Raw genomic sequence first — 27,491 nt, 5'->3', positions numbered from 1 at the left:
AGCCCAACCCCCTGCCCAAGCAGGGTCACCCAGAGCAGGCTGCACAGCACCGCGGCCAGGCGGGGCTGGAATATCTCCAGAGAAGGAGACTCCACAGCCTCCCTGGGCAGCCTGGGCCAGGGCTCCGTCACCCTCAGAGGGAAGAAGTTCTTCCTCGGGTTCAGCTGGAGCTTCCTCTGCTCCAGTTTGTGCCCGTTGCCCCTTGTCCTGTCGCTGGGCACCACTGAACAGAGTCTGGCCCTGTGCTCCTGACACCCCGTAGCTCTGCATCCTGCCTTTCCATCCTCCTCGGCGTGTCTCCGTGTGTTCTCCATCCTGCTGTTCAGCACAGGACCAGCCTCCCGCTGCCTTCGCCTTTCGGCTCTGCGGCGAGCGGGACGTCACCCATCGCCTGCCCAAGCCCGGGAGGGGACCGGGCAGCTTCCGAGCAGCGTTAGAGGAGCAGCTGCGCGAGTGTAGCTGGCAAAGTAACGGTTGGGTTTCGCCCTGACTCCCCGTTGTTAGATGGCTTCCAGGTCTTGCTCTGGAAGGGGATGCACGGGAGCGGAGAGGTTTCTAGTCCCTGCGTGCGTTTGGTAGCTGCACCTGTAACCACAGGACTGTGTCACCACGGGACTGCGCGTAATGGCTTCCCGCCCCCTGTCCTGCTGAGGCTTCGTTAATTAGAATTGGAACACTTAAAAATAGAGATTATTTTTAAACTGTTTTCCTGATTATCCCGCATGATGGAGAAAGGAGATTGGCGGGATCTCCGTTTCCCCAGGCGCAGTCCGCTGTGGCTCTGCCTGGTTGAGGAGCCGTCCCCGGAGACATCCCCGCGTCGCGCCTGCGCCCGTCCTCGCGCCAGGAGAGGTCCAGCCCCGTGGGGCCCGCGGCCGAGGGCTCGGCGGACGCGGTTCGTTCTGTCAAGGTGGGAAATCAAACGGTGGTGGGTCGGTTCTGGGGTTGGGATGTGCTGAGTTGCCCGCTGTAGCAGGAGCTGCAGGATGCCCTGAGCGCGAGGCGCGAGCGGGTCGTCCCCGTGCGCTCACCGCGGCGGAGCGAGGAGGAGGCGCCGAGCAGCCATGTTCTGCGCGGCTGGCTGGCCCGTCTCGCGCCGCGTGGCTGCGGCGGGAGCTCTGACCCCGTGGCAGAGGTGGGCTCGCGTCAGGGTGATGCTGTATCTACACGTTGAAGTGCTTTGCTGGTTTTGAGTTCTCCTTCGTAGCGTCGGTGCCGGAGCGGTTTCGCGAGCTGTTGCAGAGCAGCACAGCGGAGGCAGCGCTGCTCGCCGTCGCGTCCGCGCTGCTCCTCGGAGACTGTTCCCTTTTTCACTGTTTAAAGTAGCAAACCTTGGCGGTTTGGGTCCCTGGGAAGGAACAGGGCGTCTTTCCCATATTGGCAGGGTTTTTGCTTCTCTTTCTGATCTCACTCCTGTTTGTCAAGCCCACTTTTCATTTTCCGGGGAGATGATTATGACTAAACATCTCTGACAACCTCTTTGCAAAGTGTGAGAAGGCTACGATGAAGAAAATAAAGGAGCCACCTCCCAGCTCTTCGGTGATTAAGCCACTTAACGGGCAAGTTTTTCTCCTCTGCTGCGGAGCCTGTTTCTGCACAATGAAGTTCCCCTGGCAAGCGCTTATTAGGAAGGCACTGGTACAATCTAATTAAAATTTGGTTTAATATTCTGTGAAAATTAGAACTGAATCCTTCCTGTTAGAAAGAATGACCGTGCATGTATTAGCCTTCTATGTTTTGTTGTTGTTGTTAGCTTGTTCAAATACTAACACTCTCAAAATGATAGTTTCCATCCATTAACAGAGCTTAATTCTCAAATTAAATGATGAGTGATAGGTAGGAATAGGTGAAAGCTGGTTGCTGGAAATTTTTTTTTAATTTTTTTTTTTTCTAATGCTAATGTTACTTCCTAGGGGTAAATAAGAGGAGGAGAAGCTGTACAATATTATCGCTGTGAAATTAAACTCTCATCATTTGAGGATGGAATTTACTGGCTGAAGGTTTACTCTCCGTCTGAAGCTTCGTCCTGAATCCTTCCCGCTAATTGCCTGCTGATGAGCTGAGGGACAGGCATTGCTACTGGGGGCCTTGAGCCCCAAATGATCTCCCGCAAAGTCTCAGACCAGCAGCACCGAGTGGGAGACCTCGGTGGGGCGCGGGGGGCTGCTGCCAGCAAGCGAGAGGCCGACGGGGTTGTCCCCGAGCCCCGTGCTCCCTGCGCGGCGGCCGGGCACCTCGGCAGCCATTGGCTTTGTCTTTTTTTCCCTTTTCCTGAGGGTTTGGAGTTCCTTGCAGCTGGAGGAGCTGGGTAGCCAGGGTAGATGTGTTGGGTGTACGCGTGGCCGTGAAGAAAGTACTGACCTCCAGAGAACAGGTAACAGCAACTTCCCTGCGTTTTCTGGTCAGACTGAATTCTGCTTTGGGGGAAAGTCTTTTGGAGAGGAGAAAAATACAGAACGTAAAGGTGCCGTTTGTTTACAAAAAACCCTCAAACCTTTATTCTTGTGCTGAAGGTGGAAAAATTACCCAAATGCTGGAAAACCTCCAAATATCTGAATGTTTTTCCCCCCTTCCCCAGCTGTCTTTCTGAACTTGACTCAAAACAGGCTGAAAATATCTCTGTTCCTGATCTGCTGAAAGTTTCCATTATTGACTGGCAGAAAGGCTGCTTTTGTGCGTCTCTCGCTCATGGGCAAAAGATAATTTTAAAAAGCACCATGTTTATCTGGAGAGAGCAGCGTGGCGAGGCAGGAGCCCCAGGCCAGCCACGACGATGGGTTGGAAACTTTCTCCGCACGGGGAGCGGAGCGGGAGGATCTGCCACAAAACGTGCTCTGAAACCCCCTCGGAGCACGCGTGGGGCTTGGCCGAGTCTTCGGCTGGTGGCGAGGGCCCTTTCGCAGCTTGGGCAGGCGGCAGAAGCCAGCGTGCCCCTTCCCTCGGGATCAGCGCCCTCCAGACCCCTGCTCCCTCCTCCTCCTCCTCCTCGGGCAGCCGGGCGCTAAGGAAGCCGCGCCAGGCTGGAAGGACCCGCCAACCGTGCTCCGTAGCGATGGCAACTGGAGAAGCCAGAGCTGCGTGGAGTATTTGGAAGGAGAGCCCTTGTTATGGAGAGCTTAAAGGGAAGGTGCTTAGAAACGCGGAGAGGCTTGGCGGGGTGATTAGGCTGGCTGCTTTCAGAGTGGAATGTGCGGCTGCACAGAGCGTTACCGGCGCGTCTGGCCTCTCGCGGAGAAAAGACAGAACCAGGAAAATGCAGAACCACTCAGAAGAGGAGGATGTCAGACCCCAGGCTGGGATGGTGCCCACACCGGAGGGTTTTCTGCCGTGGAGCTCCTGGTTTGCACTCTCACCTTGCCAATCCCCTGCGCTAGTGGTCTGGCCGCTGCTGTTAGCCGGTCTCCTGCCTAGTGTGGCTGCAGACCCCAGCTCTGCTGCTCTGGGGGGGAAATCTCGTCGTTTCTCAGCCAGAGATACGGTACAGATCAAAGCCTAAAGCTTGCACCCGGGTCCGGGGGCCAGGAGCATGGTTATGTACCGGGTCGGGGGCTCGGTTAGCTGGGAGCTTGCTTCTGAGCTCGGCGTTGCCGGTGGTTTCCAGACTTCCCTGGGGCCCACCTGCCCACGCGCCGCGGGTTCCTGGTGCCCCAGTGCAGACGCTGGAAGTCAAAATGCAGCCGGTGAGTGAGTTACGGTGTGACGGTCACGCCGAGTCCCTGGTGCCCCCACGCCTGCGGAGCTCTGCTCAGGCAGCCGAAAGCGAGCTCGGGGCAGGCTCTGGCACCGGCTTCGCTGCTGGTTCTCTCCGTGCCGGTGGCAAACCTCCTCGCAGCTCCGTGCCTCAGTTTCCCTGCCTGTGCTGCGTGACTGATGGCGATGCGCTCGTTTTTTGCCATCTGCCTGGAGCTCCTTAAAGGGTTTTCACAGCGTGCGGGTGCCAGGCTGTGTTAAAGGAGAAGCAAAGCGATGCTCGGGTGGAAGGGGTGATTTCCACCGAAAGCAAAGGACCATTGGCCTCTGCCTCTCATCTTCCAGAATGGTGCAGTGCAATCAGTGCTGGTGAGGGACGCTGGACTGACGGCCAAGGGACCAAAGCCCTCTTTTCATCCTGCTCGCAGACAGAGAGCCTCCAGCAGCGTCCCGCCTTGCTGTGCCCTGCCCTGCCCGTGCCGCAGAGCGTGGCGGCGAGGAGCCAGCAGACAGCCTGCCCGCCCCGGCAGCCTCCCGCTCCCTCCTCCGGCTTCTGGCAAGGTCGCCAGTGACTTCCCTGCCCGTGCTGTGCGTGCGTGACGCCCGTTTCCAGCGCAGCTTCGTGGCCTGTGTTTCACACCAGCTGCCAGCCAGCGCTTGGATGGTGACGGCTTCCGCTTGCCGGGCTCGGGGCGGTGGTGGTGAAGGAGCAGGCGCGGAGCGGGCGCTGGCAGGGAGCCGGTGCTGCCGGCTGTGCCGGGTCAGTGCGTTCCTGCAGCCTTCCCGGGCGTTGGATTGACGGGGCTGGGGGCGGCTCGTGGGATTAGCCGGGCTCTGGCAGAGCGGAGATAGCATCAGCTGGGCTCGGTAGATGCTGAAATCATCAGAATGATCAATAGCTTTTTTCATACCGGTTCCCTCGGTCGCGCGGCCCGGTGAAGGAGGTGATTTTCACCGCTCGGCTCGAGCGGGAGCCGTGCAGAGGCGTCCGTGGTGGCTGCGTTGTGTCCGGGTCCTGCGCTCCCCAGCAGGGGATGAAGTTGCATCCCGTGACGGGTGAAAGCTGGCATCAGGCGGGTGTCACTCTTACCGGGCTGAGATGACAGTGGCATCATGTAGTGGATCAAAACACTAAGTCTTTAAAACCATATGTTCGATGTGTCATATCACAAGAGCTTTATATTCTTGCTGATAACGATCGACAGCGCGTTATCTGTGGTTTCTCGCTTGTACATTTCTTGCAAGCTGATAAACTTTGAGCTGGGTGAGAATCCAGTGAGGTTAAGGTCTGGATCGGGGCTGGAGGAGCGTGCCGGGGGGTTGGTAGCGGAGCAGCCCAGGAACTGCTGCTGCGGGCGATGCTCAGCCCCTCTGGTCCAGGTCCTGCCTCCGGCGGCGGTGGGCTCCGGTGGCCCTGCCAGCCCTGCCCCTACCCCATGGCTGGGGAGCTGGTGTGGCCAGCAGAAATAAATAGCACTGAGCGCTGGTGTTTCAGGAGAGGGATGCTTCGCTTCACTTGGCAGTTTAATCTCTTCCAGCGCTAGGTTGGAATAAGCACTTTTTTGGTGTGTGGTGATTTATTTTGTTAAAACCCAAGGCATTATTCATAATTATGCAGTTTTATGAGAGTATACATAGTCGTGTTCTTCCCGTGGTAGGCTGTGGGAGCTGGCATAATATTTAAATAAGAGCCCTGGGGAAAGGACGCGCTCGCATTCAGAGCGGGGCTCGGCGCCGTTGTGGGCTCAGCCTATTGAACTGGCGTGTAATTACCTCCCTGCGCCCTGCCGCTCCAGTTACCAGCCGGCCGTCAGGGGCAAGGCCGGCGTTTTAAAATGACAGAGACCGTTAGAGAACATCAAATTTTTTTAATACAGTTAATGATCCTCAGCTATAAATAGTCTGTTCCCATTGACTGGCAAGAAGGCTTTTGTACCGTGCCTCGCAGAGCCGCAAGGCTTTTCTTGGTTTGCTGGGTTTTCTTCTTTCCCCTCCATACGTGCTGCAGGTCTGTTCATGCCTCTTGCTTTACCAACAGCACTGCTCCCGCTCCGGGTCTGGAAGGGAAGCGCCTGCAGAGCTTTGCCCAAGGTCACGCAGGGGGGTTAGTGGGTGAACGAGGTGGGCACTGGCAGCTCCGTCCTCTGGTCCCTCGGCTCTCGTCCTTTCCCAAGGACCAGGGCAGGGATGGGGATGGGCTCCCCGCCTCTCCCGTGCCACTGCGTGGCCTCCCGGGAGCGACCAGCCCTTACTGCGTTGGTAAGACGGGCTGCTTTCGTATATGCTGTGCCCTGAAAGTTCTGGTGTTGCCTCTCGGCTTGGGGAGCCGGCTGTGTGTTCACAGAGGAGAGTTTGGAGACGGGGCGTTCTGAGCGGGGTGGCTGCGTGTGCTGAGGCAGCAGCGGGAGCTGCGCTGCTCGGCTGCAGCCCATGAGTTGGAGGGGATGAGGACTTGGTCCGCGGAAGCCCGTGGGCTGGCAGTGCCCTGCTCCGACACGGTGAATCCTTGCGCAAGTGCAAACCTGCAGAGAGGACCTGGCCCAGTGCCTTTGTGCTGGAGCGGCACCATGAGCAGCTCCTGCTCCCGCTGAGTGCGCGCGGATCCCTGTGGATTGCGTTACCCCTTACAAAACGCGATCTGAGCCAGCCGAGAAGCCGGAGAGCAGCACTGAGAAGCTCCGAGTGCCACAAACACGGAGCCGGTTGCTGGAAGCAGCGTGCGAAGCTCGGGCGGGCCGTGAGGCTGAGCCCTTGCGGTGGGTGTCGCGTCCTCAGCGCTGGTTGAATCACCCAGCAAAAGAACGCCAGCGAAAAAACCCCGCAGACCCTGAACCGCCTCCCCGGCTGCCACGGCAGCGATGAAATGGCTGCGTTCCTCCTCACCCAGAAGTTGCCGTGAGATTCTGCCACAGCTTTGTTCTCAAGTGCCTGCAGACACAAAAGGAAAAGGTCACTGCATAAACACCACCTCTCCAAAGGCAGTTGCTTTGTCTGTTTTTAAGGCCGGGAAGCACAGGGTATTCCGCTGTGAGCCGCGCTGCCTGCTCGAGGTGCCGGGAGTGCCCCCCCCCGCCGCCCCGTCCTGCTCTCGAGCACATCGTCGGGTCACGAGCTTCTCCAGCGCGCGATCCGCGGGGATTTGGCTGCTAATGGCAGCGTGCGCAGGCTCCCGCGGCGGCGAGAACGGAGCCCGGCGGGCTGGGTATGAGCGCGGCGGGGGGGATGCAGCAGGCGAGAGCTGGAGGTCCGGGCCGGTGGCACCCAGGCGGTGAAAACACTTCAGGGAACGCTCCGGGGTCTGTAATTAGTTCACCTTTTCCTCTGCCTGTGGCACCTTTGTTTTTCAGCATAAAGATTTCAGCGTTTCCCGCGATGGTTTGAGGAAAGGCTGAGCGCGTGGGGAGATCCATAAAGCGGTGTCACCACAACACGCCGAGGAGAAGGCGGCTTTTAATAACGCCCTGCTGGGCACGTGCACCTGGGAGCTGGGCTCGATGAGCTCCAACGGGAGGGAGGACGCTGGAGAAGGTCACCTCGGAAGGCGGCAGATGAGAAAGCAGCACGGGCCGCTCTTCTCGGGGGAGCTTTGGCAGAAACCCATCAGTCCGTAGGTGCTCGGCTGGGCCGTCCTCCGGCGTGCGATTCCCCGGCGTGCCGGGGCTCAGCGGAGCAGCCGTCCCCGGGAAGGTGCTTGTGCTTGGGTGGGGGTGGGGAGGAGACGGAGGGGAGCAAACGTGAAGGAAACCATCCACAGCAGGGAGCAGCTCGTAGCTGCCCCAGGCCGGCTGTCAGGGGACGTTAGAAGGTGGCATTAAGCACCCAGTGATGACAAAATCGAGGTTCTTTGAGGTCTGGTGCTCAGCAGAGACAGCACCTCGCTGTCGCCTTGCCGGTAGGTGCGTGGTCTCGGAGAGCAGCTGTGGAGGAAGCAGAGCACCCACCGCAGCTGAGGAGCGTCAGAAGGCGCACTGGCATCGTAGACGTGGTTACTGGCCCAGGGCTCTGGTTCTGTGCCCGCAGTGAGCCTGCCCGAGTCTTGTTTTCCTTTTCCATCACCAGCAGATCCGTTTTACAGAGCTGGTGGGCTCTGGGTGGTCCCTATTAATAGTTTTCTTTCCCAGGGTGATTCTGCCCCTTTGTTGCATCTGGTTCCTGAACACTTTATACTATCAAACAGCAAAACTGCTTTTATTGATGTGGCGAAGAACAACGGGGTCTTTCCGACAGCGCTCCCAAAATACGCTCGTGGCTTGTGTCTTTATGCCTGGCTTCCGACAGTGGAAAAAATGATTAAGCTGTGTTAGGTTTACTGTGGTCACTTCACCGGGAGACTGGTAATACCAACAAATGATTCCAGTAAATGGATTAGCTCCTCTGCTCCAGCAAGGCTGAAGCGATGCGTGCTTGCCCTGTCCGTGCTCTTTCTGCAAGACAGGCAGCTGAAGAAGCAGAAAGCAGCCGCGATTTAATGGAGCGCAGACCGGGTTAGGCAAAGATGATGGCGCTGGGCTTGTGGCAGGTCACTGGAGGGTGATTGCAACCGGTCCGACGTGCGTGGTCGCTGCTCATACAGTGACTGCACCCGCCGTGGCCTGGAGATGCAATTTCCCGTCTGTGCGGAGCCGGGGAGCAGGGGAGGGTGAGCAGAGACGTGGAACCAGTGCTGCTCTGTGCGTGAACTGAGCTTTGCGTAGTGTCTGGGTGCGGGCTTTGGGTTTTCCATGTGAACAGATGTCAGGGTAAGTGTGTCTGCCACATAAAAAAATATATATGCCATATTAAGAATTCGTATAAATATATTTTAATGGCCACTGCCAGTCTTTGCCCCCTGGACATGCGTGAAACCTGATGGCTCCTGACTATCTTTAACGATTGTTGTAAAACCAAAGCTGTTGGCCCTGTGGCAGAAGAGGCTTTGGATGGATGCTGGGGCTGAGCGCTGGTGCTGCTGAGGAGACACTGTGACGGCCACCAGCACTGCCTGGGACCCGGTGCTGCGTTAGGTAGCGCTGATTTAAGGGAGCCACCTTGCAAGATGCTAAAAACCCTCCTGCAGCGGCAGGCAGGGCTGCGAAGTGGGCCCGCGGCGTCGAGAGCGCGCAGGAATACCTGCCAGCGTGGCAGGGAGGGGGGAGCGAGCGGGAGCTCTGCCCAGGACCCCGTGGCTGTGCGGGAAGGGTCCTGCTTGGCGGCCGGCAGCGGAGCCGGGGGACCGTCGAGGGGCTGCGGGGCCCCAGGGCTGGGCGTCCCCACGGGGAGGGGGCACAGGCGCCGGCACCGCGTCCACGCGTTCGATGTGCGCGGAGACCACCGCGCTGCTCGGCGTGCGGTGCTCAGCGTAGGGGAGGCTCGGGCGCCCGCCACAGACAGCGCTTCCAGAAGCGTCCTTCGGTTTGTGACATTCTTCAAAAAGCAACCGACCAAAACCATCAAAACCCCCCAAACAGGAGAGCAGAGCTGTGTGTCGGCGGTTGTGCCTTGGCGCAGAGTATGCTTTGCAGCCTCAGGGAACACACAGGGTTTTGCCTCGGGAGTGCACGTGCCATATAATATTTTTATTTATTTGTCAATTCTTTTGGAGGGCTTTACTATGCGGCCTTTGTTTTCCTGCAGACGTCAGGTGCTTGTTCCGGCCCTTGGCTGGCGTGCCTGCCGCTTCGAAACGGTGCATCTCCGCAGCGGGCTGCGTCCGGCGTCCTGGGAAAGAAAAGAGTCTGTGTGCGGTGGTTGAAGATTTCTGCTTTATATAGTGCCTTTAAAAAAAAAAAGTGTAGTGCCATTGAAATCAAAGCCCGGCTTTCTGCAATAAAGGGCCCTGCAAATTGACCGCGGGGTCTTTCAGAAAAGCCTGTCTCCTTTTGGTACAGACGTCGCCGGGGGAAAAGAAAAGGAGGAGTAAACAGGTGAGCGTTGCTGTGTGCGTCCTGAGGAGCAGCCCTGCCTGCGCCGCTGCCGCCGATGCCGCCGCGTCTGCGTGCGTCTCGGCTCTCGGCAGGTTGTCGCCCCGCGGAGACGCCTGCGCTTCGTGAGGACGCGTCGCTCGGCACGCTCGCCGGCAGCCGGGAAGGACGGCCACCGTCCGCACAGCCGCCCGGCCTGCTCTGGGTGACCCTGCTTGGGCAGGGGGTTGGGCTGGGTGACCCACAGAGGGCCCTGCCAACCCTGACCATGCTGGGATTCTGTGGGACAAGCCCCTCAGTGAAACCTGCAGGCGATTCCCCAGGTGTCACGGAAGCGCTGACATGGATTTCTAAATGGTGTTAGTGTAGGTGAAGAGGGCTTTTCCCCCATACACCAACTCTAAATATAGATGTAAGAAAGTGATTCTCCTCGTGTAATTCATCATTTGCTCCAAGTGCACTCCAAACCTGAACCTGTTCGCTCTGATGAGCATTTATGTACTGAAGGAATTGATGGTGTCTCTCTTTAAAGGCCCATGGTCTTGAGCAAGGAAGCAGACTTTGATCTCATACTAAAACAGGGCGATTTCCCCCCGCTTCTCTGGTTCTCCTGATCCGAGCTTTCCTGGGAACGGCACACCAGAGAGCCCTGAACTTGTCTCCCGTTTTTAACCCATGCACACAGGGGAAAAGCGTGGGTATCTCAGCATTTGCGGGGTGCTGGAGGCTGTCCCCCGCGCCCCCTCGGGCAGGCTGCCGTGCGCTGGCCGCTCCTCGGCGCTGGTTTCCAGGAATAGCTCAGCAAATACTTCGCTCTTCACGTGTGTATCCGGAGGAACGAACGGTGCGTGTATTCACAGCATCTGGCGTGGCCAGACACTCCCGCTCACGGCAGTCCGTGCTGTTTGCTTAGGCAAGCGCTGCTCCGGTGCGTGAGCAGCAGGGACGGAGCCCTGGCCGGGGATATTCATAAAGCCCCAAAATGCAGCGTCTGCCTGAAGCGGTACCTGGAGGGGTCGTTCTGCACAGCTCAGAGGTGTTACTGTAACCTGAGGCTAAGCTGCTTGTTTTTGCTGGTATTTCCCTTGACCCTAGTCGGTATTTATTTCAATCCCTTGAATAGCTTTTCGTTGTTTGGTGCCTAATTCTTTATTCCTTTGCATTATGATGTATAGAGGCAGCAGGGCAACGGGGAGTCCACGCTCTCCTTCCCGTCCAGGGCCGGCAGCTCGGTGGGACGCAGCGCAGCGTGGGCAGAACGTGCGGGCAGCCCGCAGGCCCGCAGCAGAGCCTGTCACCCAGCCTGCCTTCGGTTTTCGCCTGCGGTTTGCCTTGGAAGCGCGATGTGAACACTGGAGGGAAACGGCAGCTGTGAGAAGCAGGTTAACGGGGACCGGGGGCTTTTTGCAGGGAGGGTCCCTGCGCGGAGGTGCAGCCTGTGCAGACGTGCCCTGGCATGCTGGCTCACGGGGGCTGCGTGTTGGCAGCTCCCACGGCGGCTCGGAGGAGCACCGGGCTGCTGTGGGCTGCCATGCTGGGGCTGTACCCCTCTCGGGTGAGCTCTCCTGTCCCCCCAGTGCGGGGCCGAAGGGGAAGGACGTCCTTGCCGGAGCTGCCCCGGCTGGGTGCTCGGCCTGGGGACTGCGGCAGCGGCTGCCAGCAGCATCGCCCCAGCCCGCTGGGGACTGCGCTCGTGGTAAGGCCTGGCCTTTCGCCTTCCCTCCTACCTGACCTGGGGCTTCTGCGTTAACGAGAGGGACGAGGATGCCTGCACGTTGATGGGAAAGCATCCTTCGCTTTGTGCTGCGTCCTCTGCGGTTTGGGAGGGAGGACTGGAAGAGGAGACCGCCCGGCGAGCGGGGCTGACATGCGGGGACGGTGTTTTGGGGGCGTGGGGGGTCCGTCCCCTCCAGCCCTGGGCTGTCACCGTGCCGCTGCAGTAACCAGGTGGGCAGGAGTCACCTTGAGCGCAGCCTCTCAGCCGCGTGAAACATTTCCCCCGCGAAGGCGGTTCTGTAGCCACGTCATTTCTCTCGGGGCGCCTCCGGCAGCTGCTGCGCCCCTCAACTCTCCGGCAGTGGTAATTAGATTTCGGAGGCAGGAACAAGGAGAAGGTTCTGGGGCTGGCTGGTGCCTTGGAGAGGAGGAGTGCTGGCGGTGGGTTTTGGCTTCGTTCCTTCGCCGCGGAGCTGCCTCTCGCTTCTCCTCCGCTTGCTGAAATCGAGCAGGAACGCCTGTCTTTGTAAATCCCTGTTCTTGTCTGGAGTTGGCTTCGAGGACGCGGGAACCAGGCAGGGGCTGCCAGGCTCGGCAGGCGCTGGGTGCCCGGCGTGGTGGTGACCCGCGGCCCCGTCACCGACCCCGGGCTGGATCCGCACCAGGGACGCTGGTGTGGCGGGTTGTCTGGTGGAAGAGCCCGAAATTGGACCTTTGCTGACATGGGGCACAAATGGGCCTTGATGGGGGCAAGCAGAGGTTCTGTCCCTGCCGGCCTCCCCGCGGGGCACCACCAAATGCCCCTGTTGCAGGTGGGCACCCATCGTCCCCGCCGTGCCCAGCCCCTGGAGCGGCCCTTCCCACCACAGCTGGAGCAAGGGCTGGAGTGGTGGAAAGGGCTCTCCTGCTCGGGGCCGTGCCGGGGACCCCGGGTGCGTCTCCTCGGTGGGCACGGCTGGGAGGAAGAGGAGCTGTGCGTGCTTTTGGGTGCTGTGGAACACGTGGCTCGTCCAAGCTGTTGAGGCTGGTTGGCCCCGGTGCTGCACGGAGCCCAGCCAAAGGGTCTCGGGGTGGGGGGGACACAGGGGTGGGAGGTCTCCATCTGCACGAGCTCTGCCTTCAGCTCCGTTTCTCAGGGGTGAGGAGGGGGAGGACGGCACCTTCCTCCCTCGAAGGGACGGTCAGGGTCGGGGGGCTCCGGCGTGCGGGTGGGTGGGGGTGCAAAGCCCTTGGCGAGGTCACAGCAAGATGCAGCACTGTGGGTGCTCTGGTTTTGTCTTCTTTAGCCCCAAGCAGAACCGCTGCTGTGCTGACGTAGAAACCATCGCGTTCCTCGTGCCATTACCGGCCTCTGCTTCCCCTGTATTTGCTCACTGCATCCTCAGAATACAAAGGCACTGCATAGTTTTTATGTTTTACTTTTGCAAAGTCAATAAACACTAAAAACACTAAAAACTTCCACTCCCTTGGTCAATCACGGTGATTGTCCGGAAGGGAGGGAGCTTCTCTGGGCTCTGTCGCAGACGAAACAGCTCTGGGAAAGGGTTCTTCCATTTTTTTCATTATCTATTTCTGTAATTGAAGGATTTCAGATTTCTTTTGTAAGAGCAGGCGCCTGCTTAAACATGGAGACAAATACAACCAATAATATCTACTTGAAATTTAATGCAAGCTAATTCATTTTGGCACAGTCCCAGATATGCTGATTAAATGGCCTGTGAAGTGCTACAATATCTTGATAATGTACGTCCTACATTTGATTATATAATCAATTACGTTGCACCTAATAAAATGTAAAATCAGTGAAAAAGCCACGAGCAGATTGTATCAGGTGCGGAGCGGGCCTTGGGCAGCTTGAAAGAAACTTCTGCTGGGAGGGAGCGCGCGTGCGCGCCGTGGCTCTTCAGAACAGCCGCTCCCGGTTAATTTGGTGACTTGATTTAAAACCAAATCCAGTGCCTGGGGCTGCTGCTGTCCCTGGGGCTGCCCGGCAGACGTGACGGTGCAGTCGGTGCCCAGTGCAGCTTGGGCAGCCCCCGTCTCGGTGCCCCGCTCCTGGCCGGCAGCGTGGGGCCGGCACCCGGGTTCCTCTCGCCCGGGGTGGGGTGCGTGGCTGGGGGAGAGGAAGGAGGGAGCAGAAACCGTCGTCACGCGCAGCTTGCCCCGTCGCTCTCCTCCTCTGCTGCCGGAAGACTTTCCGGCGTTTTCTAGCAGGAGATGACCTTGCACCGCGTTTTTATAACAGCTCGGATAGGCCTGGCAGCGGTGCTGAGCTGGCCTCGCAGGGACCTTCTCGCCGTGGCCAGACCCGGAGTTCAGCTCTGCGTGTTGGGGTTTCAGTGGGAGCAACCCGACAGCGAGCGCAGGGCTCAGCGGCTCTTCCCAGTGCGGGGAGCCCGTCCCGGGGCAGGGCGAGGAGCCCGTCCCGGGGCAGGGCGACGCGTCCCAGCCCGCTCGGGCAGCCGCTCCCGCTCCGTCACCTGGGACACCGTCACTTCTGGCCGCGGGCGCTGGCGATGCCCGGCGTGGTGGGCAGCCCCGGGCTCAGCCCCGCTCGGCCGAGCGCCAGGGAGCAGCCCCGTCCTTTGGCGAAGGTTCCGCGTTCCTTTCGGGGAAGGCGAGCGGTTGCGGGGGGACGAGCTGCGGCAGGTTAGGGGAACGTGGCCTGGAGTTTATGGCCCTCCAGTAGGAGAGGGTGGATGGGAAACAAATGCGTTATGGCCCCAGACAAGCTGTTGCTACATTTTTTGTTTCATTTTAAAGCAGCGCTATCAACCAGTTGGAATATGGGCTTGGAGTATCGCGGGGAGTAATCTAATTAGTATGAAGTCAATTCACTAGTTCCTTTTGTATCTCGTGATTAAATAAGTGGGAAAATGGCTTGAAAATTAGGTGCTAGAACGACCCAATTACATTTCTGTAGCTTTTTGTATTCAATTTCATAAACAATTTTGCTCTTCGCTGGTTAATCAGTGAATGCCTTTTTCCAGTTTGAAAAGCACTTTTGAAATTATAATGCAATTAAATTGTGTGTGGATGTTCTGGCATAGCGAGAGTGAGAGCTGGGGGCCTGGCAGCCAGCCACGCTGTACCTTGACAGTAATGAGTTCCCGAGCTGGCGGCTCGCTGGTGTCATTCAGGATATTGTCCACGCTGGGTTACAGCACAGCGCAGCCGCCTCGACTCCTCCCCAGCCGGGGTCGCCAGGGGACCTTATAAATGCCTACAAATATCTGCAGGGTGGGTGTCGGGAGGATGGGGCCAAGCTCTTTTCAGTGGTGCCCAGTGACAGGACAAGGGGCAATGGGCACAAACTGAAGCACAGGAAGCTCCAGCTGAACATGAGGAAGAACTTCTTCCCTCTGAGGGTGACGGAGCCCTGGCCCAGGCTGCCCAGGGAGGCTGTGGAGTCTCCTTCTCTGGAGATATTCCAGCCCCGCCTGGACAAGGTCCTGTGCAGCCTGCTCTGGGTGACCCTGCTTGGGCAGGGGGGTTGGACTAGATGACCCACAGAGGGCCCTTCCAACCCCTGCTATTCTGTGATTCTGTGATCCGGGCGCCGGACCCTCTCCGTCCCGGGGCAGAGTGCGGGGAGCTGGGGGCGATGCCCGGGGCAGAGCCACGGCCGCGGCGGGACCCTGCGCTGCTCCGGCCGAGCGGGTCGCCCTGCGTGCAAGCACGCAGTGAGGGTTTTTTGCAGTCGTAGAGCAGCTGCGTGCTTGATTTGGGGTTTTATTTTCTTTTTTCTTTTCGTTACGTTGAGCCTCTGTAGGACTGAAGATGGGCAAGGGGAACGGAGGGGATGAAGTATTATTTTCCTGGGCATAACCAGGGCAAGAAGGAAAGCCCGTTAACATCTTGTCGTTCTCAGAGTCCGCAGCAGATCTGCCCTGGCCTGGCTGCAGCCTCGCTGCCCGGCAGCTCTTGGCGTGGAGCCATGGTGGGGTTGAGCAGTGCCCTCTCGCCAGGCGGGTGGGCCCCGCGTGGGCTCGGAAGCTGCTCGGTTTCTCCCCGGCCCCAGAATCCGTGGGGGCTGGGGGAGTGGTTCAGCGCCTCGCGGCACAGCCGAGCTGCCGGCGGTCCATGCAGCGTGTGAAAAAGAAAATAACTTTAGAAATAATGACTTGCTTGGCAGGTTTTAACAAGTTCAGTAGTGGCGTGAGGTGCCCTTGGCTCAAGATAGGAACCTCCTCTTAAGTGAGCATGACCTGGGTAACAGAGACCTCCGAGCGGGACGGTACAGCCTGGGGTAGACGTAGCGTCCTGCTTGTTGGGGCAGTGTCGCCATCTTTCAAGCTGTCAAATCCTTTGCTGGAATGCCGTGGGTAGGTGCCATGGGTGGGTGCCGTGGGTGGGTGCCGGGGTTGCTCGGGTTTTCCCCCTCCCGGCAGCTGAGCGAGGGGCTGGGCGTTCGCTCGGGCTCGGGGACGTGGGGACGGCGCGGCGGGGAGCGGACGAGGGGCTGCGCTGGTGGGTTCCGGGAGCGCTGATTTGGGGAAGGGGCAGGAAGGAGTGGTGGCAATGAACGATCCCGTTTAATTTCACATCTTTTTCAAATCGGTGGGGCTTAAATGAAGGTGTAGGACGGTGTGCGGGAGCAGGGCTCCAGCCTGGAGCCCACCGTGCTGCCCCAGCCTCTGCTCGCCCGTGGGTGGGCCGTCACGCTTCCCTCACCCCGTCAGCAGCAGGTTTCACATGCAAGTAATTACAATAACCCACCCCCACCCGTTATTAATATTTTGGAGACATCTCCTTGATAAGGCCCGCTTTTCAGCCGATATCCTATTTCTGCTGAAAGCAAAGCATCTTTCCTCCCAGTATCGTAAACCCGTTGTTAAAGTGGAGGGAAGGAAATGGAAAAAGGGTCCCCCCACCAGCGAAACCGTGCCACCGGGCTCGGCGCGGCGCTGCCTTTGTCAGCCCCGGATGGAATTATGCATCATGAATAAAAACTGCTGTCAACATGCATTGGTTTCAAAACATTGGAGCATATGGTATGTGATTATCTGTATTGTCAAACGCAATAAAGTGAATTTGGATATAATAAAAAATGTAATATTTTAGAAATTTGATAATAAACTCTGGAAGAATTGACAGGCAGAGAGTGCTTGACGCCTGTAGGCAAACAGAGGAAGATGGCAGGACGTTGTGCTGGGCGGGCAGCGGCCGCTGCAGGCGCGTGAGCAGCAGCTTTCGTCTCGGACGGGGCAGCTGGCACCCGGGGAGCGGTGGCCCTTCGTCCCTGCCTGCTGCGTGTCCCCGTCCGCTGCCCTGCGGGGCTGGCAGCCAGGGGCAGGGGACCGGGCCCGATGCTGGCTCCCGCGGGCAGCTCTGCACCCTTTGGCTGCAGGAGCGGTGCTGGAAGTCCTGGCTCGCCTCGTGGCACGGTGAGGGGCCGCGGGGCAGGGGGACAGGGCTCGTTTTGGTGCTGGGAAGCAGCTTTTGGGTTTGTGGCTGGCTCTGTGTGCCGCGGGTCTCGCTAACGAACAGACAGAAGGGTTTGCTTGAAGCGTGAGGTTCCCATTCTGGCTGTGGGCGGGTAATTGGGTTTTACAGGCGTTTGGGGGTTTCTTCTCTGATAGCAAAGAGAAGGCCTGTGGTTTATGCCGCGCTTCCCCGCCCAGCTGCACTCCCGTCGTTTCTGTACCGCCAGCTCGATAGAGAGCTGGGAAATCCGTACCTGAACCGAACGGAGCGGTGAGGAGCGAAGGGGGGTCTGCTCCCAACGCGACTGAGGAGCTGGAGTTAGGTACCGATGGAAAACCCAGCGCTGCCCGAGAGAGCTTGCTCCTGCAGTGTCTGCTATTCCAGCCCCGCGCGTCAGTGCTCGGGCCGCTGACAAACACGCGCCTGCTGAGACACGGAGTCTCCAACGGAGAGAGCGGAGTTGGGAGCAAACCCTGCGAGCTCCTGCGTGGAAAATTCAGATGCAGAAACTGCAGACGTAAGTGTATCACACGTACACGCAATTTTTCTTAGGTCACCGCTAATGCTTCTAAATTATCTGTGAATGCATTAATGGTTTCTGTTAATTAACAATATGATAAAACTGGCATTTAGTGAGTTGCTGTGTAGTGTGCGTTGCAGTCATTATGTACTCAGTGCTTTGGTTTGATTTCAGAATGTTAATAGAATAAAATTTTAATGAAGATTTGTTGTTATGAAAAATTTATTACGGTAAGTTCAGGCACCGCTTACAGGAGTGCGGTCCGTGACACGCGGTGGGGTTCCCTGCCGGGGCCCGGCGCGACCGTGCGGGCTTTGGCTGCAGTCGGTCGTCAGAGAGAGGGACAAGTCCCTTGCGCCCTTTATCCTTCCTCTGGGGACAGTCGTTCCCCAGCAGCGGGTCGGGTGGCTTTCGATCGGTTCCCGGGGCAGGCTGCGACGTGGCGCAGCGGCTGCGTGTCCGAAGGTGCCTTTTTCTCTGCACGGTGCTCCCTTGGCAGACGCGGCGGCGACGGAGCGAGGAGCCTGAGCCCCGCAGCTCCCCGGCGCAGAAGCGCAGGAGCGTCTTGCTGGTGCCCTTTCTCCCGCTGCGCGGCTGACCTCGGCTCTTGGCTCTCCTGCCGCGCGGGCAGCGAAACGCCAGCACCTTCTGCGGAGGTTTTGATGCGAGGCGGTTGTCTGCTGATTTAATTTTGAGAATTTACTCTCCTGCCATGGCGTTTATATTGACACTTTAAGCAGCAGTAATACCTGCGGTGTCTGCCGGGGAGCCTGGCTGCTCTCCGTGCCCAGCCCCAGATGCACATAAGCACGGGGTGGAAGGGCAGGCTCATCATCGGTCTTGATGAGCGTCATTCGCAGACGCGCCGCTCGAGAGCACGCTTTACAGTTAAATGAGGACGATATTTCCTAGCCTAGCCCGTGGGTGTTAACCTGCTCTTTCCCCTTGCGTCTCCCGGCGCGGCTGTGACGAGGGTGGGTGGGAGCTGGTGGCTGGGGAGCGGGAGGTGCCTGCCGGAGGTGCCTTCAGGGGCGGCCATCACTCCTCCCGGCAAAGCCCTCCGGAGAGGTAAGGGGACAAAATCCGGGGAGCGTGAGCCGCAGAGTGCGGCTGCGTTCTGCCAGCCTGGGGAGAGCTGCGTCGGGAGCCGAAACCTCTGCTTCCGCGTGTCTGCAGCAGAGGAAGTTGGAGTGAGAAGAAATAAGAAGTCAGGGTTGGCAGCTTTTATCCCAGATGACTGTGAGCTTTAATGAGCCGAGATGCAGTACGTCAGATGAAAACCTGGGGAAGGGACGAGCAAGTGGGGGGAAGAAAAGTGGGACCTGGACCGCGAGGAAGATTGAAGCGACTTGTCCAGAGACACCAAATCAAAAGGCGGCAGAGCTGGGGCTGAGTCTCCCAGTCCTGGCTGTTCCCAGAGGCAGGATTGGACCCACAGCTTCCCAGACTCTCCGGGCAGTGACTCGCATTGCCTTCGTGGGCAGCAAGATGTTAGAAACGTCCGTGGTTCTATGTCTGAGCAATTAAAATGTCCTGGCCCCTTCGCTCGGGTCATTCTGTTTATCCATAAAGACGAGGTTCGGTGGCAGCGATCACGGGACTGGGTTTCATGTCCCCCTCTCTCCCCTCCCCAGCAGGTTGTTATTATTGTTGTTGTTGTTGTTATTATTATTATTATTACAAGGTGGTGTGGCAGTCTGGGATGCGCTAGCTTCCTGAGTAACTTTTTCCCCTCTGATGAGAAGGGATGTGTGAATAAAGCGGCGCGGTATTGATTCACACCAATCTGTGCATCGACTGCGTGGGAGCCGCGTGCAATTCCCAGCAGCACCAACAAGCTTTGCAACAGGGAGAAATACGACCAGGCAAGTTGAGAAAATGAATTAAACTGGTGTCAACTTTTCTTGTTTCTTCCCTCATTATTAATGGATGGAATGGGGCTTGTTTATCAAGAAGAGGAAAAATTAATTGACACAGGCTTTAATGCTATTATGCCTGGCTTGTCTGGTCACATTTCTTCATTTTTAATTTTTTTTGACTTTTTGAAAGGCGTTTTATTATGGTTTACAGGACCAGCTGCCAAAACTATTGGTATAAACAAGAAAGCAGGTGCAGAAATAAAGCCACAGCAGGACCGGACCTTCCTCTGTTCCCAAGCTGGAGTAACTGCGGTCTGGGGAGCAGCGAAGAGGTGTGGAGCAGGCGCGCGGATCGGGGCCTGGGACCCCACCTCAGCTAACGTGTCCCCGTTCTGCTGCTGGGTGCCGCAGCGGGCGCCGGGCTGGGTGCTCCCATCCGACAGCGCGGGAGGATGGAGCTCCCCGGTGCTTTGAGGGGCACCCCAGGCTGCAGAGACCCTGCTGGGGGGAGGAGGGGGGCCGCGGAGGAGGTGACGTGACGCGCTCCACGTCATCGGGTGACCCCGAGACAGCCTGGGAGGTGAGACAGGCTCCTCCGGCTCTCGTTCCGCTGCCGATGAGAGAGCCCCGTCCCGGGGCAGCGGTGCCGCCGGTTCTGGCCGGGGTGCCGGGCTGCGAGCCGGCGCTGGAGGAGCCGACCCCCGTGGCACTGCCCTGGCTGGGGGTCGGCGGGCGCCGGGCTGCGGCAGGGGTCCCAGCTTGCCCATCAGAGCCCTAACCCCAGCGAGACCTTGAACCCGGTGAGCTGCTTTCGTGCAATTCGACTGCGGAGCGACGTCCCCTCCGTGAGCCGCAGCCGCGGCGCGTACGGCTGTGCGCGCAGGTAAAGCCCCGGCTGCGGGAGCGCTGCGGCCAGCTAGCAAGAGAAAGTGGATATATTTCACAGCAACGGTGTCAGCATCTCGGCTGTATTTTACCAAGGTTGGCATAAAACCTCTCGAGTGACAACGAAGGTGTGAAATATCGTTGGTTCGAGTGTGAAAAAAGCCAAACGCAGAACAGGGGAGCACTGACATTTGGTATCTTCAGCACGGCTGCTTAATATTATTTATGGCTTCTACCGATTTTTTTTTAAATATTTTAATCTCTTTATGGTTTCAGTCGCTTTCTCTGAACAATGTTTCTTCTTATTTCTGGAATGCCATGGCAGAAAGTGCTGCAGCCGAGCTTTGCTTGGCTGCCCGGGGCTGTCCACCCCCAGGCCTGGGCAGCTTCCTTGGCCGACGAAGGCTCTGGATCAAAGGAGGCTTCTGGGTGGAGCGAGGGCGCGTCGGAGGATGCGTCCTGTGCCATCAGACATCTGGGCTGGCATCTGCGGGTGCGTTGGAAGGGTTTCCAGGGGAACTCAGGGTTATTCAGATAGTTGACGCTATCTTGCCTTGCACTGGGAAATATATTTCGCCAGATTTTCCCTCCCCTGTGAATAACACGCCTGCATCTGTTGCCTAGAGCAAAACATCCCCTGTTGTGAGTCACTGTTAAGAGAACACCGCTGTGTCAGCCGCCCACCCCGGAGGGCATCTGGGCTGCAGGGGCACCCAGTGCCCGCAGCTCGCTTGGCATCCTCGGGCGATTCCACCCCAAACGCTTGAGCTTCCGATTAGCAGAAGCAGAAAGTCCCCGGCAGTAGAAGTCCCCTGAAGGGTGGCCCCGGTGCCCGCCCCGTGTTGCGTGGGCAGGGGTGGGCGCGTGGCTGGACCGGGCGGGAGCAGACCAGCCGCTGCGGGGTGCTGGAATGAGCCGTCCCCTCGCCGAGACCCACTGCCGGGGAGGCCGCGAGCTGCGAGCGGAGGGGACCTCCCCAGCGCCTGCCGTCTTCATCCTCGCGGCTCTGTAACGGAGCCGTGGCCTCTCCGCGTCGTGGCGGGGGGCTGCGGGGAGCTGGAGGTGGAACAGGGTGCTTTGCTGGGTGTCCTGAGTGCCGCCACGCTGACGTGCGCCTGGGGAGCGGGAAGGAAGGGGCTTTGGTGGGCGGGGGGGGAAGAATGGAGGGGCCACCCGCGCGCTGGTTGCGAGCGCTTGTTTGGACGGACGTGCTGGGCCGCCTTCTCCGGTCGTTGCCAAGCAGCTTCTCTGCTGGACGGGCTCCTCCGTCTCCATCTCTTGCCCCAGTCATGCCTGGCGTTAACCAGAGCCTTTTCCAGGAGCTGAGCAAACCCTCTCCCTTGGAGGAGCCGAGCAAACCAAGGGGCAACGGGCACAAACTGGAGCAGAGGAAGCTCCAGCTGAACCCGAGGAAGAACTTCTTCCCTCTGAGGGTGACGGAGCCCTGGCCCAGGCTGCCCAGGGAGGCTGTGGAGTCTCCTTCTCTGGAGATATTCCAGACCCACCTGGACAAGGTCCTCTGCAGCCTGCTGTAGGTGACCCTGATTCAGCAGGAGGGTTGGGCTGGGTGACCCCCAGAGGTCCCTTCCAACCCCTACCGTTCTGTGATTCTGTGAAACCCTCTCCCTTGGAGGCACCAGCTTGCTCGCCGCCGGCCGGGAGGTCCTCCTGCATCGTGTCAGTGCCTGCTGGCACCCATTAACTGGTGGGTGAATGGAGTGAAATGGCTCCTTCTTCTGAGCGGATGCTGGAGGAGGGGGCTTCACCTGAAGGTCAGGAATACGTCTCAGCTGCCTTTGGTGATGGCGCTTGGCTCGGAGCCTCGCGCTCGGGGGCATCTGTTTGCCTCTTGTTTTATTTTTTCCCTCTTCTTTGTCTTTTCTTTTACAGAAAAGATTATTCAAATGAATATTCAGTTTTATTCATTTGAATAAAAAACCCAACCGTTTGACTCTGTTAAATGCTTATCTCTTAAATAGAGCTTGTTAGCTTCCAATAATAGCTTCATTCAGAAGGATGCAGTATAATTTCATTTTAAAATGTGTGCTCCTTGACAACCGGAATCCTATTTATGTCACCATTTTGAACAGCCTGCTTTGTTTTGTGTTAATCTTTCTCGTACACTTTCCGAGAACCGTTTTTTGTTGACTCTTAGCACCTCTCAGAAGAAATAATTGTCTATTTAGTCCAGGAAGTTTCTGAGAGTTTTGGTAATTTAAAAATGAGCCTGTATTCATTATGCTAACTAATAAGGCATGCACGCAATAATTTTTTTTTTCTATGTGCAATTATTAAAAGTTGGAATCGGATATTCAAAAAGGGAAACAATAAAAGGGCCCATTACCGGTCACTTTTATGAAGTTTTTAATTCTGGGGCGCGTGGTCTCTGGGGGATTGTTGGTTCCAGCAGCGATCGGATCTCCTGAAGAGCGTCCTGTGGGTCTGAAGTGCCTGGACGTGTGCGGGTTGCAGTCCCCTGGTTGCTTTCCAAGCAGTTCAGGCTGTCGGTAGTCGTGAAGGTAAAACACCGTGAGCCTGCGGCGAGGGTCGCGTGCCCCGCGTCGGCTCTGGGCCCGATCCTGCGAGCCCCTGCCCGCCCGCCGGCTCCGGGAGCGAGGAGTCGGGGGGGCGGTGGGTTTGCTGGGACACCAGATCGCGTCCGGTTTGTCTTGCCTAGGTGGCCAGACTGGCCTGTGCGAAACGACACAGATCTCCTAAAAACCTGCAAATGAGTGTTGACACCTGTGGATTGTTATTTTATTCTTATAGTAACATTATAAAATTGTTATAAAGTCTGTGAATACAGAAAGCTGGGTGCCTATCTGATTTGATCAGACAAATAATTGCGAGGGGACCTTATAAATGCTTACAAATATCTGCAGGGTGGGTGTCAGGAGGATGGGGCCAAGCTCTTTTCAGTGGTGCCCAGCGACAGGACAAGGGGCAACGGGCACAAACTGAAGCAGAGGAAGCTCCAGCTGAACCCGAGGAAGAACTTCTTCCCTCTGAGGGTGACGGAGCCCTGGCCCAGGCTGCCCAGGGAGGTTGTGGAGTCTCCTTCTCTGGAGATATTCAAGACCCGCCTGGCCGCGGTGCTGTGCAGCCTACTCTGGGTGACCCTGCTTGGGCAGGGGGTTGGACTAGATGACCCACAGAGGTCCCTTCCAACCCCTACTATTCTGTGATTCTGTGGTAAACCTGTGCTGAAGCCGTACGGAGTGGGATGAGAGTGGGAAACTTGCTCCCGAGCCCAAACGTGCGCTGGGCTTTCTCACTGCGTTATGCATATTAAGGCTAATCCCCTCTAATTCCCTCTCTCTGCTCCATCCTGGCAATGAGACCTGACAAAAGTTGAAAGAGAAATCCTCGACTGCAGTACTCGCTAATGAATTACTAATGATGAAGATGTTGCTGGTGCTCAAACAATTAACGACTTGTAGACCCGGACTGGCCGTCTCGCTGCGCCGGGCAGAGCTGGTCCCCGCGGCACGCTGCTCCCAGCTCCGGTAACCGCCCGACGCAGCGTGCGCTGGGATTCCTGGGATGCCGCCTTCAGCCAGTTAACCACAAAAATCTTGGTTTTAACTACAGGTCTGTTTAAGGTAGATTGAAATGGAGTGATTTAGAAGGCAAATGAAAGACTTAAGTAAAATACTTCAAGCTGCTACATGCTGTAAGTACAAAGTAAAATAGTGTTCTGAGCGCTGGGTGAGAGCCTGCTGTGCTGCCAGATGACGTGTTGTGCCTTGGAGGAGATCTAGGAACCATTTCTGGTGGGTTTTACCCCACTAAGAAGGTCCAGTGAGGGATGGGAGCATTCCTCGTCGCTGCATGTCCAGTGCATTCCCAAAGAAGCCGTCTGGGAGCCGCTCGGACCTCACCTTGAAATGCACTTTACAACTTCAAATACTGGAGGCTGCAAAATGTATCTTGTACCTGTAGGGTGCCAAAAATCTGGTGTAGTTTTAATATTTTCTGCTGTGCCCCATCAAAGGAAATCTAGGGTGTGTTTAAAATGATGGTGTATTGCTTGGGGACCCCAGGCTGGGCGCCCGCCGGGAGCAGCGGCTCTGGCCGGGGAGCGGGTCGGGCGGCACTCGGGACCGGTGCGACGTGGCCCCGGCACCGCTGCTGGGGCGGGAGCAGACCCGGCGCCGGGAGCTGCCAGTGCCGGGTGGGACGTGGCAGTAGCAACGTGGGTTTGAGATGAGGCTTCACTGCCGGGGGCTGGGCTGGGGGCGGCCGGCGGCGGGCGGGAGCCGGCTCCTTCGGCGTCAGCAGACACCGCTTTGATGCCGCGCGTGGCTGCGCGGAGGGATGCTCGCCGGGCAAAGCTGTTCGCGGAAAACGACGCCTCACGGCGCTGGTTTCCCCTCTCTCTTCCTTCCCCCGTGGCCCCAGCCAGGGGTGAGGGCTGCTGCCGGGCTTCCCCGGCTCGCTGGCTGGGAGCCCGGTGCGATGGCGACGGCGCGTGCCGTCCCACCAGCGCCGAGTGTTCGGTGCAGTTCGGGGGACGAGGTTCCTTCTGTTGTTACATATCCAAGATTTCATGAGCTTAATCGGTGGTGGTGTTGACTCACCAAGCCTTTGCCAGAAACGTAGCGCACTAGGTTGTTTTTAATTTGTCAGCTTGACTTTTTTTTTTGATTAAGGAAGGAGCAGGGAACACGCACGCGCGTGGCTGTGATGGGCCACCGGGTACCTTCAGCCTGGCCCCAGCCGAGCAAATGCGCGCAGGGCTGCGGGCGGGCGGCGGGCGTCCAGCGGCCCCGGAGCAGCCCAAATCCCCGGCTCCTTTGAAGCAGCAGCGGGGAAGAGAGGAGTGATTAGATCAGAGGCCTCAACGTCGTGGTTTCTCAGAGGCCTCAGGATGTCCTGATGAGGTGTTAGAGGAAGCAATTCAGGAAGCAGGGGACAAATAACCACCTCCGGAGCCGGGCTGACCCGCGGGGCGGCTGCGTCCGCGCGGGACGGAGCACGAGCGGCGGGGACGGTGGGCGTTTGCTCCAAGCAGGTGGAAACGCCACGCGCTGCTGCGTCTTCGGGGAAACATCGGCACTTTTTGGCTCGCCAGGGCTAAATGAGGAATCATCTCCTGTCTTCCCGGATTTTTATTTTTGTGGGTCGTGTAATGAGTCAGCTCTAATGGAGAAGTCCCGTGGAATTAAACAAGAGATAAAATCAATATGGTTCTATAGAAATATAATTGGGTTTTGTAGAGATTGCTCTTAAAAACCTATAAGGTGTAAAAGAAAATACAGCCTTATTGTAGCTTCTGAGCCAACATGTAGCCGGGGTGTAACTATCCATTAAGTTCTGCAGGATGGTTCAAAAAATCTATAAGGAGGTTTTAATTCTCTATTAAATCCTATGGCAGAGCTGGAACAGAACCATATGAATTTTCCCCGAGACGATGCTTCTTCCCTCCGCTGCTCTGTGACGTGTTCAGCCACGGCTCGCAGGCAGCAGGTGTATTCACACGTGCCAGTTTTGTGTGAAAGTTTTCCAAAGTCCCAGTGGCTAAGTAATGCTTTATTAAAATGAAATTGCTTTACTTAACTAATATTTTCCTTTCCCCCTCCCCTTTTTGTTTCTTTATGAAACAGGATTTGGCTTCGTAACTTTTGAAAATGAAGACGTGGTGGAAAAAGTCTGTGAAATTCATTTCCACGAAATCAATAATAAAATGGTAAGTCGGTTTTGCTCCACAGCGCGTGTCGGTGGCAGCGAGCTCTCGCCCGTTGTCACAGATCTGTGCCGCGCCTGGGTGGTGGCCCTTCGGGACAGGCTTCTCCGTGGGGTTAACTGGGTGCTGGGCACCGGTGCTGGTGAAGTGGTGCCTGGACCCTGCTCCTGTCCCCCACCAGCAGGACGGGGGTCTGTCCCCCCGGGAGCTCAGGCCTTGGGTTTTGGAGTGGGGAGCCCAGGGGCTGAAGATGGGGTGAATGGACCCGCTCGGCTTCTCGAGGGGCCTTGGAGGAGCCCACCTCCTCGCCTTGCCGTGGGGAGGGGCCGGGGCAGCCGCCGAACGGCTGCGCTGGGAGGCTCGGGAGGGACTGGGCCGGGGTGGCCGTTACGGACGGCTCCCAGATCGCCGGTCTGGTCGAGCTCCCGCAGCCCGACGCGGCTCTGCGGTTGCCGCTGCCCGCTGGACCGTGTCCCCTGGGAAGCGGTGGCTCTCTGCCGCCGAGCCGCAATCCCTTCCCACCCGGGGCCAGACCGGGGTGAGGTTTCTCCTCAACGACAGTCGGGTCCCAGGTTGTGGGTTGCCCTGTCAGGAAAGCCGTGAGCCAGATGGAAAAGGCCATTTGTGTTTCAATTGACGCAGTAACTTTGATATTTTCAGCTAAAATATTCTTTTTCCCTTTGTCAAAACATCCTTTGCTTCTTAAATATGTATTCAGATATGCATTGTATATTGGTCTGATATGTGTTCACAGGCTTTAAATTCAATAATAGAGCTTTTAGTGTGGATAAGATCAAAGCAATCTCCTTGGCATATGCTGGAGGCCTGATTCAATATTTGACTTGCTAATTTTTCCCAGGGCACTGAAATAATATTCTTCATATTGTTCCTCACTGCAATATGCATCGGAAATCAAAGGAAGGGTTCCCTTGGCAAACTGGGTGGTGGGACGGCAGGCAGGGCTGGGGCCGCTCCCCGTGCCCTGCGGGAAGCCCCTCGCTCCAGCTCGGGTGGGCGCCGCGGGCTGTGCCCCTGCCCTGCCCGAGCATCGCGCTGCTTCCCCAGCCGCCTCCTGCCTGCGCCCGCCGGGCCCGAGGCACGGGGGGCTCGTGGGGAGGCTCTCTCCCCCGCGTAGTTACTAAATGCTGATTAATCTGCCTTAATCAAACCAAAAAGAACGAGCCCCAGCCGCCCCCACCCCGGCACCCAGACGCCAGACCCAGCAACAAGGTAGGGGTGGGGGGAGAGCTGCGGGGAGGGTTTCTCCGCGGATGAAAAGCTGCGTGGGGAGGTAGCAGCAGTGCAGGGAACGTGGAGGATGGGACAGGGCGAAAACACTCGGGGAACATCACAAAGAGCAAAAGAACCACGTGGGCTGTTGGTGTTTTGTTGTTGCGGATAATTAAAATATATTGCGGCTCTCGGAGCTCGCGTGGTGCCCGATCCGGGTGCCAGGACGCTTTGAGCATTCTCCTCTTGTCACTCCTTCTGCAGCACTGACTTTAAAAGCAGCCCACGAGGGAGGAGATGAGACATGATCCTGTGTTGGGACTGACTCATCGTGTGGCTGATGGGTCTGCAGATTAATTACCGAACCCGTGCAGGGGCAGGAGAGCGTGTGCACGCGTGGCGGTGAGCTGGTGCGGTGGCCGGAGGTGACACACGGCTGGCTGGGTCGGAGTCGGGCGCGGAGGTGCTTCCCGCAGCACCCTTGGACACCGACCACCCCTGCTTCGTCCTTAACGTGTCCCGCTCCAGCGCTGAGCTGCGAAGGGGACGGCTCCTCGCAGCCCCAGCGCGGGGCGAGG

At 57.8% G+C, this 27,491-nt stretch overlaps 1 protein-coding gene across 15 annotated transcripts in view; it reads left to right on the top strand.

Annotated features, from left to right (window-relative positions):
• MSI2 (musashi RNA binding protein 2) overlaps window positions 1–27,491 on the top strand; it is a 257,207-nt gene that overhangs the window by 172,404 nt on the left and 57,312 nt on the right. For all 15 annotated transcript variants that reach the window (XM_075440218.1, XM_075440222.1, XM_075440221.1 and 12 more), the window contains one exon: window positions 25,604–25,686. In XM_075440218.1, the coding sequence (XP_075296333.1) occupies window positions 25,604–25,686 (83 nt within the window). The remainder of the gene's footprint in view (window positions 1–25,603; window positions 25,687–27,491) is intronic.

Source organism: Opisthocomus hoazin, chromosome 20 (assembly GCF_030867145.1).
Source record: "Opisthocomus hoazin isolate bOpiHoa1 chromosome 20, bOpiHoa1.hap1, whole genome shotgun sequence".
Taxonomy (NCBI): Eukaryota; Metazoa; Chordata; class Aves; order Opisthocomiformes; family Opisthocomidae; genus Opisthocomus; species Opisthocomus hoazin.
The sequence above is the reverse complement of the archived record's forward strand: the minus strand, read 5'-3'. Positions and strand labels throughout refer to the sequence as shown.